The sequence below is a fragment of the Chiloscyllium plagiosum genome, chromosome 6, assembly GCF_004010195.1.
Source record: "Chiloscyllium plagiosum isolate BGI_BamShark_2017 chromosome 6, ASM401019v2, whole genome shotgun sequence".
In the NCBI taxonomy this organism is placed as follows: Eukaryota; Metazoa; Chordata; class Chondrichthyes; order Orectolobiformes; family Hemiscylliidae; genus Chiloscyllium; species Chiloscyllium plagiosum.
This window is the reverse complement of record NC_057715.1, coordinates 49,060,361-49,075,256: the sequence shown is the minus strand read 5'-3', so window position 1 is coordinate 49,075,256 and position 14,896 is coordinate 49,060,361. Positions and strand designations below refer to the sequence as shown.

At 40.3% G+C, this 14,896-nt stretch overlaps 1 protein-coding gene across 9 annotated transcripts in view; it reads left to right on the top strand.

The window, feature by feature from the left end:
- Positions 1 to 14,896, top strand: part of LOC122550565 (angiomotin-like protein 1) — a 243,538-nt gene that overhangs the window by 191,162 nt on the left and 37,480 nt on the right. For all 9 annotated transcript variants that reach the window (XM_043691485.1, XM_043691488.1, XM_043691487.1 and 6 more), the window contains one exon: positions 3,746 to 3,891. In XM_043691485.1, the coding sequence (XP_043547420.1) occupies positions 3,746 to 3,891 (146 nt within the window). The remainder of the gene's footprint in view (positions 1 to 3,745; positions 3,892 to 14,896) is intronic.

The following is a 14,896-nucleotide window of genomic DNA, read 5'->3' as shown; positions in this document are numbered from 1 at the left end:
CCTCTGACTAACGCACCTAACCTATGGGCAATTTAGAATGGCCAATTCACCTGGCCTGCACATCTTTGGACTGTGGGAGGAAACCGGAGCACCCGGAGGAAACCCACGCAGACATGGGGAGAATGTGCAAACTCCACACAGACAGTTGCCCGAGGCTGGAATCGAACCTGGGACCCTGGTGCTGTAAGGCAGCAGTGCTAACCACTGTGCTGCCCAACATGTTGTAACTATATAATTCATGTACCACATTCTCAGTGGATGAATCCTCAAGAGTGCACCTAGCTGATCTCGCTCAGGCGTGTTGTGGGATTCCAAATGACTTCTCTGATTTTCACATACAATTTGAAAGTCTGGCAGTGTTCGATCTTACATTACTAGTTTATGTTACAATGTTGGAACATGATTATTGATACTTTAATTCTGGTCCTCAGAAAGTCCCTGAATTTCCATCTTGTTTCCGTAATGGATAACTTAAGTGATGGAAATAAAGTTAGCTTGCCTGTACTCATTAGGTTGACTTCCAAATGGCAAAAGTTTGTTTTGCTACAAAAATAGTTTTTTAAGTTAGAGCATATTACGAGTTATGAAACATTTTTCTCATCTAATGAAGTTTGGATCAGCAATCATTCGGGGTCCCTTTATCAGGTTCAATTTTTGTTGATCTACTTTAGCCTAAAATCCTGAATGTTTCTGCTTTAAAACAATCTTGATATTTCTTGCAAGCAAATATTTTTTACAAACTATCTACCCAGAACAATTCAGACACCAGAATTAAATATTAAAGTCATAACCATAAAACATTGGAGCAGAAGTATTCAGCCTATCAGATCTATTTCGCTATTCAATGAGATTGTAACCAATCTAATAATGCTGAAATTTACTTTCCTGCCTTTTCCCCATAACCCTTGATTCCTATACTGACTATAAATGTGTATTTCAACCCTGAATTGTACTTAACGACCAAGACTGGATAGCCCTCTCAGGTGAAGAATTCCACACATTATTGACCCTCAGAAAAAAAAAGTCTTCCTGAACTCTGTCTTAATTAGGCCACACCTTACTCTGAGATTATGCCGTCTGGTCCTAAATTCTCCTATATGTAGAAATAACCTGTCTGTATCAATGCTGTCAAGCCCCTTAGAATCTTATATGCTTCAATAAGATCTCTCATTCTTCTAAATTCTAATGACTACATGCACAACCTACTTAACCTCTCCTCATAAGAAAATACCTCCATACCTGGGATCAACTCTACCTGGGAATCTTCTTAGGACTGCATCTATTCTATTATATCTTTCCTTAGGGGTTAAAAACTGTTCACAGTATTCTATGGGTTGTCTGACTAATGCCTTGCGAGGCTTAGCGAGGCTTAATAGTTTTAGCGAGGCTTAGTATTTTTATACTCCATTCGTTTCTAAATAAAGGTCAACAATCCATTTGCCTACCTTCTTACCAGCTAAATTTGGATGCTTGCTTTTTCTGATTTATGTTGTCTTGCAAGACCTCAGGGCCAACTAGATATGCATATCAGTAAACATGACAGGAGATTTGAATAACCATCCTTAACAAACATGACTATATCAATACAATGCTTGCCATTCTAATGATAAATCTAAATTCATAGCCATTGGACTTGTTTCTCAGTGTGACCAGATAGCCTTGCTTAAAACCACGCTAAAGAAAATGCCAGCTGGACCTGCATAAGGCTAATATACTGCCGGGTGATATACTGTACTTGAAGTATTCATACTCACAGCTTACTGCTCCGGTGTATGTATGGACTGCCCAAGATATTCAAAAATGGCATTCCTTTCCAACCCATCTTATCTATGACTGATTCTGCACAAATGAGATGGCCTACTGGTTGGATGAATTGTTACAACTTGTTTCAAGCAAGACTTGCATATCAATAGTAATACAGTGCCCATGTGATAATTTGATATTGATGGTCTATACAACAATGCACCACTGAAGGAAGCCATAAACATTTTCACTGAGGTACTGTATCATAGCGACTATATTCCCCACAATGGTGTGAATGATATTCATTGAACTTATGAATTCAGTAACTTGTGCAGTTGATTTGATCCTTCCCCTTCTGCTTCCTACCATCAAGCAAATTCTGTATCTATCTTGCCAGTTCCCCCTGGATTCCATGCAATCTAATCTTCCAGAGCAGCCTACGATGTGGAACCTTATCAAAGGCCTTACTGAAATCTATATAGACTAAATCTATCACCCTACCTTCATCAATCTTTCTGGTCACTTCATGAAAGAACTCTAATAAATTTATGAGGCATGATCTCACATGCACAAAACCATGCTGACTCTTCCTAATCAAACCCTGTCTTTCCAAATCCATATATATTGTATCCCTCATAATCTTCTCAAATAACTTATTTATCACAGATGTTAGGCCTACTGGTCTATAGTTCCCAGGATTTTCTTCGCAGCCCTTCTTGAATAAGGGCACAACATTCGCTACCCTCGCATTTTCTGGGACCTTTCCCGTGCCTATCGATAATGTCAAAATATCAGCCAGGGCCCCCACAATTTCTTCTCTAGCCTCTTCAGTCTTTTGGGATATATCTGGTTAAGGCCAGGAGATTTATCCACCTTTATACATTCCAATATATGCAACACCTGCGATATGGACTGTCCCCAAGATATTGCCACTAATGTCCCCAGGTTCCCAAGTCTTCACGTCTTTCTCCACGGTAAATACACAGGAGAAATAGTCATTGAGGACCTCATGTTCACTTTGGTCTTTCAGGAGTCCTATCCCCTCTCTAGTTATTCTTTTACTGTTAATATATTTAAAGAACCTGTTTGGATTCACTCTAATTTTCTCAGTTAATGCTACTTGTCAGACAATGGCTACCTGGTGAATCTACCTGGTTTAAAAAAATAGCTTGAGAATTAACTGTAAGTCATCATGTAATGGGTGCATTCTTCATTGAGCTCTACTGCCAATTAGAGTTTGCTTGTTTACCAATCAGCAATCTTCATATAGCATAAATGTTGTTAACCTTTACATTGGTGTTCCTTGCAAATTGTCCTGATGAATGCAATGTGAAAAACTTCCAAAAAAACTTTATATTTTCAAGCATATTCATATTCTGATTCCTTTCTTCCAAAAGAATATTTTTGAATAACAAACAAAATAGTTGTGAGTTAACTTATCCAAACTATATCTATTGTATCATTTTGACTTAGAACATAGATCAGTACAGCACCGTACAGGGTCTTCTGCCCTTGATGTTGTGTTGACCTTTTATCCTACTTTCTTCAGTATTTTTTTCCTCCTCTTAAAGCAAATCCTGCACCACATCTGTGAACTTACTAATGACTTTTGCTCCATCAGTGGAAATGGCAACCATCAACCCCTACAGAAACAAATTAATCATGTTTGAGGCATTCAATAATTACATTTGCAGACTTAATTTGTAATTCTCTCCATTTTAAGTTTGTGATGACTTTTCTTATTTTCCTAGTCAGTAGCTGATTTCGGTAAGCAAGAATGGTAATTGAAAATTCTTCATCCAATCAATTATGAAAAGTTAGCCATTGATATTCGTTCTGTGTTATTTCCAAATAACGGCTAAGGTTTTCGATTGAGAAGAAAAATGCCAAGTAACTTAAAGTCTCCTTTATGTTTTTTTACTGCCTGAGGCTATTTGGCCTGATTCCTGTTAACAGGAAAGCTGCCATACAAAGCTAACCTTGTTCTCTGCTTCTCTTGCAGACAAAGAGCACTTGAAGGAAGGGGAAAAGTTGGAAATGGAACTGGCCACTATGCGTTCAGCAAATGAGGATCAGCAGAGGCGCATTGAAATCTTGGATCAGGCATTGAACAATACCCAAGCCAAGGTGGTCAGGTTGGAGCAGGAGGTGGGCTTAATGTTTAATTTGATTTGATTGACTTTAGTTGATGGCAGCCAAATTCAACACTGTTGGCCACAATGCAATCAGTAATTGATATCCAATTAGAAAACTGGCTGGACAGTTCAGTGTGTTTGTGCAATGGTACGGAAATGTCAAAAGATATCTCATGAGGAATCAAAACTAAAACTCCATATTTTAAGGATGTTTTATCCATCTATTTAAATCCTGTCAGCTGATCTTCCTTTGTGTCTTTCTTTAAATCACTTTTTGGACAAATTAATGTCTTTATTTTTCTTTAGATATCAAGAATTTTCAAGCAGTAGCGGTGAAAATCTTAAAGTTAAAATAATTGTCTGTAATGAATAAAGAATTTAGTATCTTCTCTGATTAAGTGCAGGCTTAATTAATAATCATTTGCTTTTGGCTGTCTCAATTTGGTGAGCGGAAGCCTACACCAGTCCAAACATTGCAACTGCTTTTTTTCTGAGTAAACACCCAGCTAGTTTAAACAAAAAGAACCTTCTATCCTATGGCCCATCTTTGAGACTACGCAAAGTATATAACAAAAAAAATACTATAACTTCTTGATTCTCTAACTCGTATGAAAAATGTATTTCTAATTAATGAAATTGCCCTCTCTGCAGACTTCTTGCAACCACTGAAGTTTACAAAGCTACTTTTGGCTTCTTTAATTAAGTAACTTATTTATCAAGAAGCCACAGATGCATCATCCAGGGCTCAATACTTTCACTTCTAAGTCTGATTTCATTAAACGAATACCTTTGAAATGTTTGTACTCCAGGTCTATTTGAATTAGACTCACTTAAATTTCTCAATTAGGTGTTTCCATTGAACATTTAAGTTATATTCCTAAAATATGTGAAAATGCAGTTCATAACTCATAACAAGAACATGTTTGTCAATACACAGTGTGTAGTAGATAAATCTATTTATCAGCAGCTGCAGGTAATCAAGAGGGAATGTGATGTTATTGTGACAGTAGGGAAACCTGTCACCAAAAAAAAGGATAGGATAGGATACGATATATTTCTGGATGCAAGTTTCAGGAAAGGTAGGAAAGCAAAGAAAGTAGGATGGGCAATACTTGATTGTGGAAAGTATGACATTGAACGAGAAAGAGTTGTTCTAGAGAGAGATCAACGACAATGTATTTGCTTTGAGCTAAGATACATTAACTAGACCATTACATGATGTGGAGGTGCCAGATCATGTGGTGGGTGGACTGGGTGGACAAAGTTAAAAATCATGACACCAGTTTATAGTCCAACAGTTTATTTGGAAGTACAAGCTTTCGAAGCGCTGTTCCTTTGTCAGGTAGCTAGTGGAGTAGGATCATAGGACACAGAAATCATAGCAAACGACCACAGTGTCATACACTGATGCAATATATTGAACAGACCTAGATTATTGTTAAGTGTTTCATCGTTTAGAATGGGTTGCAGATTTCAGTTCATTAATATGTAATTCTCGGAACTTCTTTCAAGTCACATTTCTGAGATAAAGTAAGTTTTTATAAAAAAAAGTGACAGCTCAGACAATGCATTAAAAGTGTGAGGTTAGAGTCTGCATGTATTCCAATCTTGAGTCAGATTGGTTATATTTCCAAGGTAGGAATTTATAAAATGTCACATGGATTATAAAAAATCAGGTTACATTCAGCCTCGGATCTTCAGGTGACCATTCTCCAAGGTGGACTTCGGGATGTGCAACAATGCAGATGGACGAGCAGAGGCTGATAGTCAAGTTTGGTAACCATGAGGATGGCCTCAAGCAGAATCTTGCATTCATGTCACACTACAGGTGACCCTACTACACCATACACACATGCACGTACATAAGCACACATAAACGCATATTGTTAGATACTCATATACTCACGCAGACCCTCTCACTTACACATGCTGTCTCTCAGGCACACACACACACACACACATATACTCTCACCTACGCGCACACCCTCTCACAGGCATATACTCCATCACACTTATGGACTCAAGGTGAGAGCTGAAAAGTTTAAGGGGGATACACACAGCAAGTATTTTATACAGAGGGTAAGTGCCTGGAGCGCTTTGCCAGCAGAGGTAATAGAGGCAGGCATGGTAAATTCATTTAAGATGCATCTGGACAGATGCATGAGTAGGTGAGGAGCAGAGGGATACAGATGCTTCGGAATTGGGCGACAGGTTTAGACAGTAGATTCGATCGGCTCAGGCTTGGAGGGCTGAAGGATCTGTTCCTGGGCTGTAAATTTTCTTTGTTCTTTGTTCTTCTTTGACATGCACTACCCAGCAAGCGCGCACACACATGCACTTTCACACGTTCACACACACACACACACACACACACACACATGTTCTCTCCCTCTCTCCCACATGCAGACATATACTCTCACTCTCTCTCCCTCACATGAATGCACACACATATATAAGTCTATCGGGTGAATTTGCATTTGTAGAATTGTATTCGCAGATACATTCTATTTTGTTCAAAAAGCACACAATCAGTAGGCAGTCAATATTTTTTGATAATCCATGTGATATTTTATAAATTCCTACTTTGGAAATAGAACCAGTCTGACTCAAAATTGGGATACATACAGGCTCTAACCTCACACCTGTAATACATTGTCTGAGCTGAGATGTCACCTTTTTTTTATAAAACTTTAAGTTATCTCAGGAATGTGACTTAAAAGAAATTCTGGGATTTACCTATTAATGAATTGAAACCTGCAATCCATTCTAAAAGATGAAAGACTTAACAGCAATCTAGGTTTGTTCAATATATCATCTTTATTGCATGGCGCTGTGATCTTTTGCTATAAATTCTGTGTCCTATGATCCTATTCCACAGCTACCTGATGAAGGAGCAGCGCTCCAAAAGCGTGTACTTCCAAATAAACCCGTTGGACTAGAAACTTGTGTCGTGTAATTTTTATTTTAGACCATTACACTACTGGTTGTATTTTATAGACTTGCAACTAATGGAAAAGACTTGGATAAACAAATTAGCACAAAAACTAGATGGTATTATGATTGGCAGTTTTAATTATCTTGGTATAGACTATGATATTAATAGTATAAAGATATTGATAAGGACATTTCTGAATTATGTTCAGGAGAATTTTCTAGATTCAATTGATGCCAGCCTCCTCAAAGGAAGTATTGCTGCATCTAGTTCTGACAAATGAAGTATCACTAATGCAACATTGCCTTTGAGACAAGAGGCCTGTGACCAGTGGTGTGCCGCAAGGATTGGTGCTGGGTCCATTGCTTTTCATCATTTATATAAATAAATTGGATGCAAACGTACTAGTATCATTAGTAAGTTTGCAGATAATACCAAAATTGGAGGTTTAGTGGACAACGATAAATGTTACCTGAGAGTATAATGGGATCTTGATCAGATGGACCAATGGGCCGAGGAATGGCAGATGGAATTTAATTTAGATAAATGTGAGGTTCTGCATTTTGGAAAGGCAATTCAAGGCAGGATTTATGCATTTAATGCTAAGGTCCTGCAGAGTGTTGCTGAACAAAGCGACCTTTGGAGTGTAGATTCATAGCTGCTTGAAAGTGGAGTCGCAGGTATATAGGGTAGTGAAGCAGGCTTTTGGTATGCTTTCCGTTATTGGACAGAGCATAGAGTATATGATTTAGGAGGTTGTGTTGCAGCTGTACAGGACATTGGTTAGGCCACTTTTGGAATATTGTGTGCAATTCTGGTCCCTCCTGTTGGAAGGATGTTGTGTAACTTGAAAGGGTTCAGAAAAGATTTACAAGGATGTTGCCAGGGTTGGAGGATTTGCGCTGAATAGGCTGAGGCTGTTTTCACTGGAACATTGGAGTCTGAGGAGTAATGGCATAGATGCCTATGAAATCATGAGGGGCATGGATAGGGTGGGGGAGCCCAGAACCAGAGGTCATAGGTTTAGGGTGAGAGGGGCGAGATACCAAAGGGACCTAAGGGGCAACTTTTTCACACAGAGGTTGGTGCATGTATGGAATGAGCAGCCAGAGGAATTGGTGGAGGCTGGTTCAATTATAAAATTTAACAGGCATCTGAATGGGTATACAAATAGGAAGGGTTTAGAGGGATATGGGCCAAGTGCTGGCAAATGGGACTAGATTGATTTAGGATATCTGGTTGGCATGGACGAGTTGGCCGATGGGTTTGTTTCCTTACTGAAGATCTCTATGTCTCTCTAACATTTTACGGAATAATGATAATAGCATAATAAGTTTTGAATTGGCTATAGAAAAGGACAACATACAATCCAGAATGTAAACAATTAATTGGTGAGAAATGATATGCCCTATGAAGTTGGAATCAGAAGTTGCCAGAGAAGACTATAATGTTACAATAGGCTACCTTTTAAAGAACAGGCAGTTCAGATATAGATAGGGTACATTAATAATAACAAATGAAAACCTGACTGAATATGGAGAGTTCACAGGGTAAGTAGACATAAGAAATATGAGAAGCAAGGAGAGAGAATGAGAAGAGACTGGAAGCCAACATAAAAGGGACTTCAAACATCTCAGAGATAGGTAAAGGAGGAATGGGGTAAATGAGGCATCAGAAATGGGATTTATGTCTGGAGGCAGAGCTACTAAGAAAGAAACTATCACCCAAGATGTTTTGAAAACAGAGGTACTTGGTACACTGTTGGTCTAAAAAATGATAGAATGATAAAGAAGAGGAATTAGGAAAGTTGCCTCAACCACAAACTCATAAGTCACCAGGAATGGATGAAATGCATCTGAAGATACTGAATTGATCATAATCTTCCAATCCTGCTTCGATAAAGGGATGATTCAAGAGGATTGGAGGATTAGAATTGCAACTCTGTGTTTCTGTTTCAAGTGAGGTTATAAAGATTCAGCCTAGTATCTAGAGCCAATGAGTTTAATCTTGGTGGTGGAAAATCCTTTAGCAATGTTAATCTAATTCAAAATAGTCACTTCCACAAATATAGATTAGTTAATGAAAGCATGCATATATGAGTACATCTTGTTTAAATAACTTGAGCTTTTTTTTTGAGATATGGAGTTGGTTACTGAGAATAATGCAATTCATAGACTTTTAAAAGGTTTAAGACAAAATGCCACAAAATAGACCACCAATCAAAGCCCCAGAAGTAAGTGTGGATAGTGCAGTACAGGTACAAAGTTGACTACATGACAGGAAGCAGAAAATGGTAGTGAATAGTTTTTTTTTAAACTGAGGATGAGTATACTGATGTCATCCTTGGTGGCATTTATTTAGTTTATGTTAATAACCTAAACTTGGGTGTGCATGGACAATTTCAAAATTTGCACATGAGGCAAAGCTTGGACATATTGTGAATTGAGAGGAAGATTGCGATAGACTCTAAGAAGATGCAGACTAGCTGGAGTCATAGGGAGACAAGTAGCAGGTGCCATTTAATATTAGGAAGTACACAGAGATTTTGATACGAAGGATGACCAGCAGTATTATAAATTTGAAAAAGATATTTTGTTGTAGGTACAATAATGCCACATTACAAATGTAGAAGTCAATCAGAAGTAATTTATTAAACAAAGGCCTTTGGGAGACCATAAGCATCTGACCACATTGCGGTCAGACCTAGGCTCTCGCAGATTACAGACAAGTATCAAGGTTTATACAGAACCACAAGACACAGATCATGCCGTTTGAGTTCAGAAGGCCTTGCGGTTTTACTTAGTAACAAAAAGCAGAAGTTATGGCTGTCTCAGCTCTGCTGCATAACCACAGAGGTCCTCCTGCAATAGTCTGTTTGCAGCGAATCTCACATTATAGTTTAAAAATTAAGGCTCAGTACGAATTTAATTTTAACCCTTCATTTTCCATCTTCAATCCCCCCTTGTGGTCAGAGACAATGGGGGCCATGGACTCTAAACCACTTACAATCAAGTGAGTTCCTATCACCCTGTGGGGGGTGCCGGACAGAAACATCAAATTGAAGACTAGCAGCTGCCTTACACGAGCAATTAAGATTTTACAACTTGAATTGAAAAGTGCCATAAAGACACAGCAAACAATTACAATGACAACGTGAACAATCAGTGCATGCTGAATATAAGAGCACCAAGAACCACCTAATAGCCATTCCAGCCACCCCGGGGGATTATAATTATGAAATTGCTTCCCTTCCTGCCAGATTTTATCAGCCTGCAGGTGTATGCGAAATGCTAGGTTAGTTATATTGTCTGAAGTGTCTGGAATATAGGTGCAACACTCAGGGCCAATAACAACACAGATGCCACCCTGTGACTCTCGTAAATAGTCAAGGACCAGACATTTCTGCAAGGTGACAGGGGTATCTCTGTATCTCTGCAGTTCATAATCACTTTTTTAAAGTCAATTTCTCCATAGATTATGTGTCACTGTCTTATCGTTTAAACTATGGTCTTGTGTCCTTCCCAAGCCACACAAGTCCATTTGCCAAGTCAGTGTACATATCTGAGGCCCATTTTTCAATGCAAAAACCTTTTTTTTACAGCATTCACACAGGTTCATTACTTCTGAGGTAACAATCACTTTTGCACACTTACATCGGTATCCCAAGACTTTCATGCATTCTTGACCCCCATCTGATCTTATCAAAAGATCTATGAGGTTTTACTTATCTCTGCACGTATAGTCCTGATGCCTCGGTTAGTGGCTTGAACACCAAGTTCACCAAGGAAAGACAAGGACACAAACAGTACGAAGAGAAACCTATCAGTTTAGTTCTCTCACCTAAACTTCCTTTTCACTAAAATGCATGGTAACCTCAATTACCATTTCAATTCATTCCCACTTGTTGTTTGTTCTTTCTTTAAATTTACCCATATATCTTAACTTACTTTATGGCTCATTCTAGACATTTGATATGTTCCTATGCAAATTTTGACCAAATTCAAAGTTCTGTTTTGAGTTCTCTTAAAGCAATAACTTGTTTCATAAGTTTAAACATCTTAGGTCAACACAATTCCGTTGACACTCCCCCCTAGTGACTACTAGGCAAAGGGCCAGGGTGAAAATCAACAAAATATTACAAAATGTATTGAATGGAGTTATACAATGGTCCAAAGGCTATATCGCCCACTCACAACAATCTGCACTCCTGGTCCACGCAACCAACCTGCACTCATGGTCCACATACAACAAACTGCACTCCAGGTCCACATGCAATAACCAGCGCTCCTGATCCATGCGCAATAACCAGCGCTCCTGATCCACGCGCAATAACCAGTTCTCCTGGTCCATGTTCAACAACCAGCACTCCTCATCCATGCGCAACAATCGCGAAGGACGACCCCAAGCTCTGAGATGAATCACTCTGAAAAGGAAAGAGAGAGTGAGGATCCTCAGTCGGTGCCTGCATATTTCTTCAGTTGGGACCAGTGTTTCTAGACCACCTTCCCTCATATTTCAAGCGCACTTATCACCGCTAATGATAACCTCATAGGGACCATTCCACATCAGGTTAAAACCAGGCTTAGTGGGTAGAGTCTTAACTACCTGCTGATGGGACATCTGGACAATCCTCTAATTGCCTCTGTTCATTTCTTCCTTCCTGTTTGTCTTTAACTGTTTTATGCATCCCCTTCAGTTGGAGTTTCATAGAACATAGAAAAGTACAGCACAAAGCAGGCCCTTTGGCTCACGATGTTATGCCGAGGTTTAATCCTAATGTAAAATATAATAACTTAACCTACGCACTCCTCAACTCACTGCTATCCATGTGCATGTCCAGTCACTTAAATGTCCCTAATGACTCTGCTTCCACCAACACTGGCAACGCATTCCATGCATTCACAACTCTCTATGTAAAGAATCTACCTCTGATATCTCCTCTATACTTTTCTCCTAATATCTTAAAACTATGACCTCTCATACCAGTCAATCCTGCCCTGGGGAAAGGATGCTACCTATTCCCCACATTATCTTGTATACCTCGATCAGGTCTCTCTTCCTCCTTCTCTCCAGAGAGAAAAGTCTGAGCTTCTTCAACCTTTCTTCATAAGGTAAGCCCTCCAGTCCAGGCAGCATCCTTCTTTGCACCCTCTCCAAAGCCTCTGTATCTTTCATATAGTAGGGCGACCAGAACTCCAATATTCCAAGTGTGGTCTCACCAGGGACTTGTAGAGCTGCAGCAAAATCTCGCAGCTCTTCAACTCGATCCTCCAGTTAATGAAAGACAAAATGCCATATGGTTTCTTAACAACCCTATCCACTTGCTACTTGCACACACAGATCACTCTGTTCCTCCACACTGCCAAGGATCCTGTCTTTAATCCTATAGTCAGCATTCAAATTCAACCTTCCAAAATGCATCACTTCGCATTTATCCAGGTTGAACGCCATCTGCCATTTCTTTGCACCCTGTCCATGTCGCGCTGCAGCCTGCAATAGCTCTCGATACTATCGACGGCACCTCCAACCTTTGTGTCATCTGCAAATTTACTAATCCACCCCTCAAGCTCCTTATCCAAGTCATTTATAAAAATTACAAGGAGCAGAGGCCCAAGAACAGAGCCCTGCAGGACCCCACTCAACAGTGACCTCCAGGCAGAATACTTTCCATCTATAACCACTCTCTGCCTTCTGTCAGCCAACCAATCCTGAATCCAGATAGCCAAGTCTCCCTGTATCCCATACCTCCTGACTTTATAAACGAGCCTACCATGGGGAACCTTATCAAATGCCTTGCTGAAGTCCATATGCACCACATCCACTGCTTGACCTTCATCGACTTGTCTTGTCACCTCCACAAAGAACTCAATAAGATTTGTGAGGCGTGACCTGCCCCTCACAAAGCCATGCTGACTGCCTTTAATCACACTATGCTTTGCCAAATAGTCATAAATCCTATCCCTCAGAATTCTTTCCCAAACCTTGCTGACGACAGATGTAAGACTGATGGGTAATGGATTTGGAGGGGTGGCAAAAGGGCAGCCTTCCATTTCGCTCTTGTCAGGTTAGAGGTTGATTGTGGATTCCCTACATCCAGCATTTCTACAAGGGCACCTTTAATATGTAAAATCATATTTCCCATCATTACTATAGGTACACGGACCCTTAAGGGCCATGCGGCACAGTCTTTGGCTGCTATACATTTGGTCAAGCCGTTAACTACGTGCCCCTCCGCAGTGAAATAGTATCTTATAAGTCGCTGTTTGCTGCCATGGATCTAGGTTACCACCACTGAGTAAAAGCCCCCCCTTATTGTTGCAGTAAATGTGGAGGTCATCTAGATAAATGTAAACCTGGGGTAGACATAGGTGCATTTGTAGGGCAGTGCCCATTAAGGACAAAAATTACCACCAACAGCACCCTCACATTCACGGGAATGAATGAGTAAAAGATGGACTTTGTTACATGTCAACTATACATGTTATTTTCATGGGTTCTTAGTCATTGTGAACAACAATAGAAAACCTGCTCACATCTTTTGCAAGAGGAGGATTCGTGAAATTGTTGGCCACAGATAAACAGCCATCGTTCACCAGCAGGGAATTTGAGTATTTCCTGAAGTTAAATGGGATTCGACATAGAAGGACAGCCCCATATTATCTACCATCCAACGGGTAGGCAGAAAGAGCAGTCCAAACTTTGAAGGCAAGCTTAAAGAAACATCCTGTAGCTTCACTAGCTACCAAATTGTCCTAGTTCCTATTTGACTGTAGAAGTACCCTTCATCCAACTACACGGATAGCTCCAGCAGAGTTGCTAATGGGGGGAGGACTTGATTTGATGTTGTTACATGTACCTAAGTATAGTGAAAAGGTTTGTTTACGAGCAGTTCAGGCAGATCATAGGGTGAAAGGACATACAGATCATAGGGTGAAAAAAAAATTAGACGTAGACATGCAAGTTATGTCACACAGGGCATATGCTAGGCAAGGTCAACATTATTTGAAGTTAGATAGTCCATTCATCAGTCTAATAATGGCCAGGAAGAAGCTGTTAACGAACTTGGTGCATGTGTTCAAGCTTCTGTATCTTCTGCCTGACAGAAGAGGTTGTAGGAGAGCATTACCCGGATCCAGTGGATCTTGGATGGTGGCAGCCTTTCCACGGCAACAAGCTGTGTAAATAGAGTCCATGGATGAAAGCTTGGCTTCCATGATGGTCTGGACTCCGAGCCAGGTTAAATCTGTTCTTCCTGGATCTGGAAGGTGAGATTGGCACTCATGATGCTGTTCAATGTCAGACACAAAACTCTGCTAAGCGAGAGAGACAGTTTGATACAGGAACCATGGGTAAAAGGCATGGTCGAGTAAGGTCAGGTCCAGTGACTTATGAAGTTCAGGTAGGTGTGATGGCCCTGAACATGCATGTGAACCATAAGAAAGCTGCAAACTCATAAATAGTGTAGGAACAAAATGTCCCTGGCTCCTCGACCACCATCTGACTGTTCTGGAACTCATGGGTTCTCCCTCTCCATCAAGCGTTGAAGATACCTCTGAATCTGAGATGGACACGGCAGACCTTGCTGTCTGAGGAGGATAATTAATTTCTTCTGAAATGCTCTGGGAACAAGCCATGACTTACTCTGCATTACACGCCATCTGTATCAGAGGCGGACTTGGAGCAACCTGACTCAGTTCTAAAACGCCACAGAAGAAGAAACAAAAAAAACTGGGCTACATCCTTGAAGTCAGAGGGGGAAGGATGTAGTGGTTGTAGTGAAGTCAGCCAGGTGGACCTCAGAATAGGAGTTCCCTGATTGGGGCTGTTAACCTCGTCCAGTCACGGAGCACTGGCTGACAGATATGAACAAGAGTTTCAGAGGTGGCCCTGAGGAAGCTGGATCAGTGTCAATGACTCTCCATGTATAAAGGGTGACTTGGTGATGGAACACTGGCCTCTGGAATTATTTCATTGTCCACTCATTCAAAGGCACTCTTGTCTGAAGAACCAGGCAATTTGGAGGGGATAGCCTGCTACGAGCCCCACTGCCCTTGAACATGACATTCCCATGCACCCTCCCCTACTT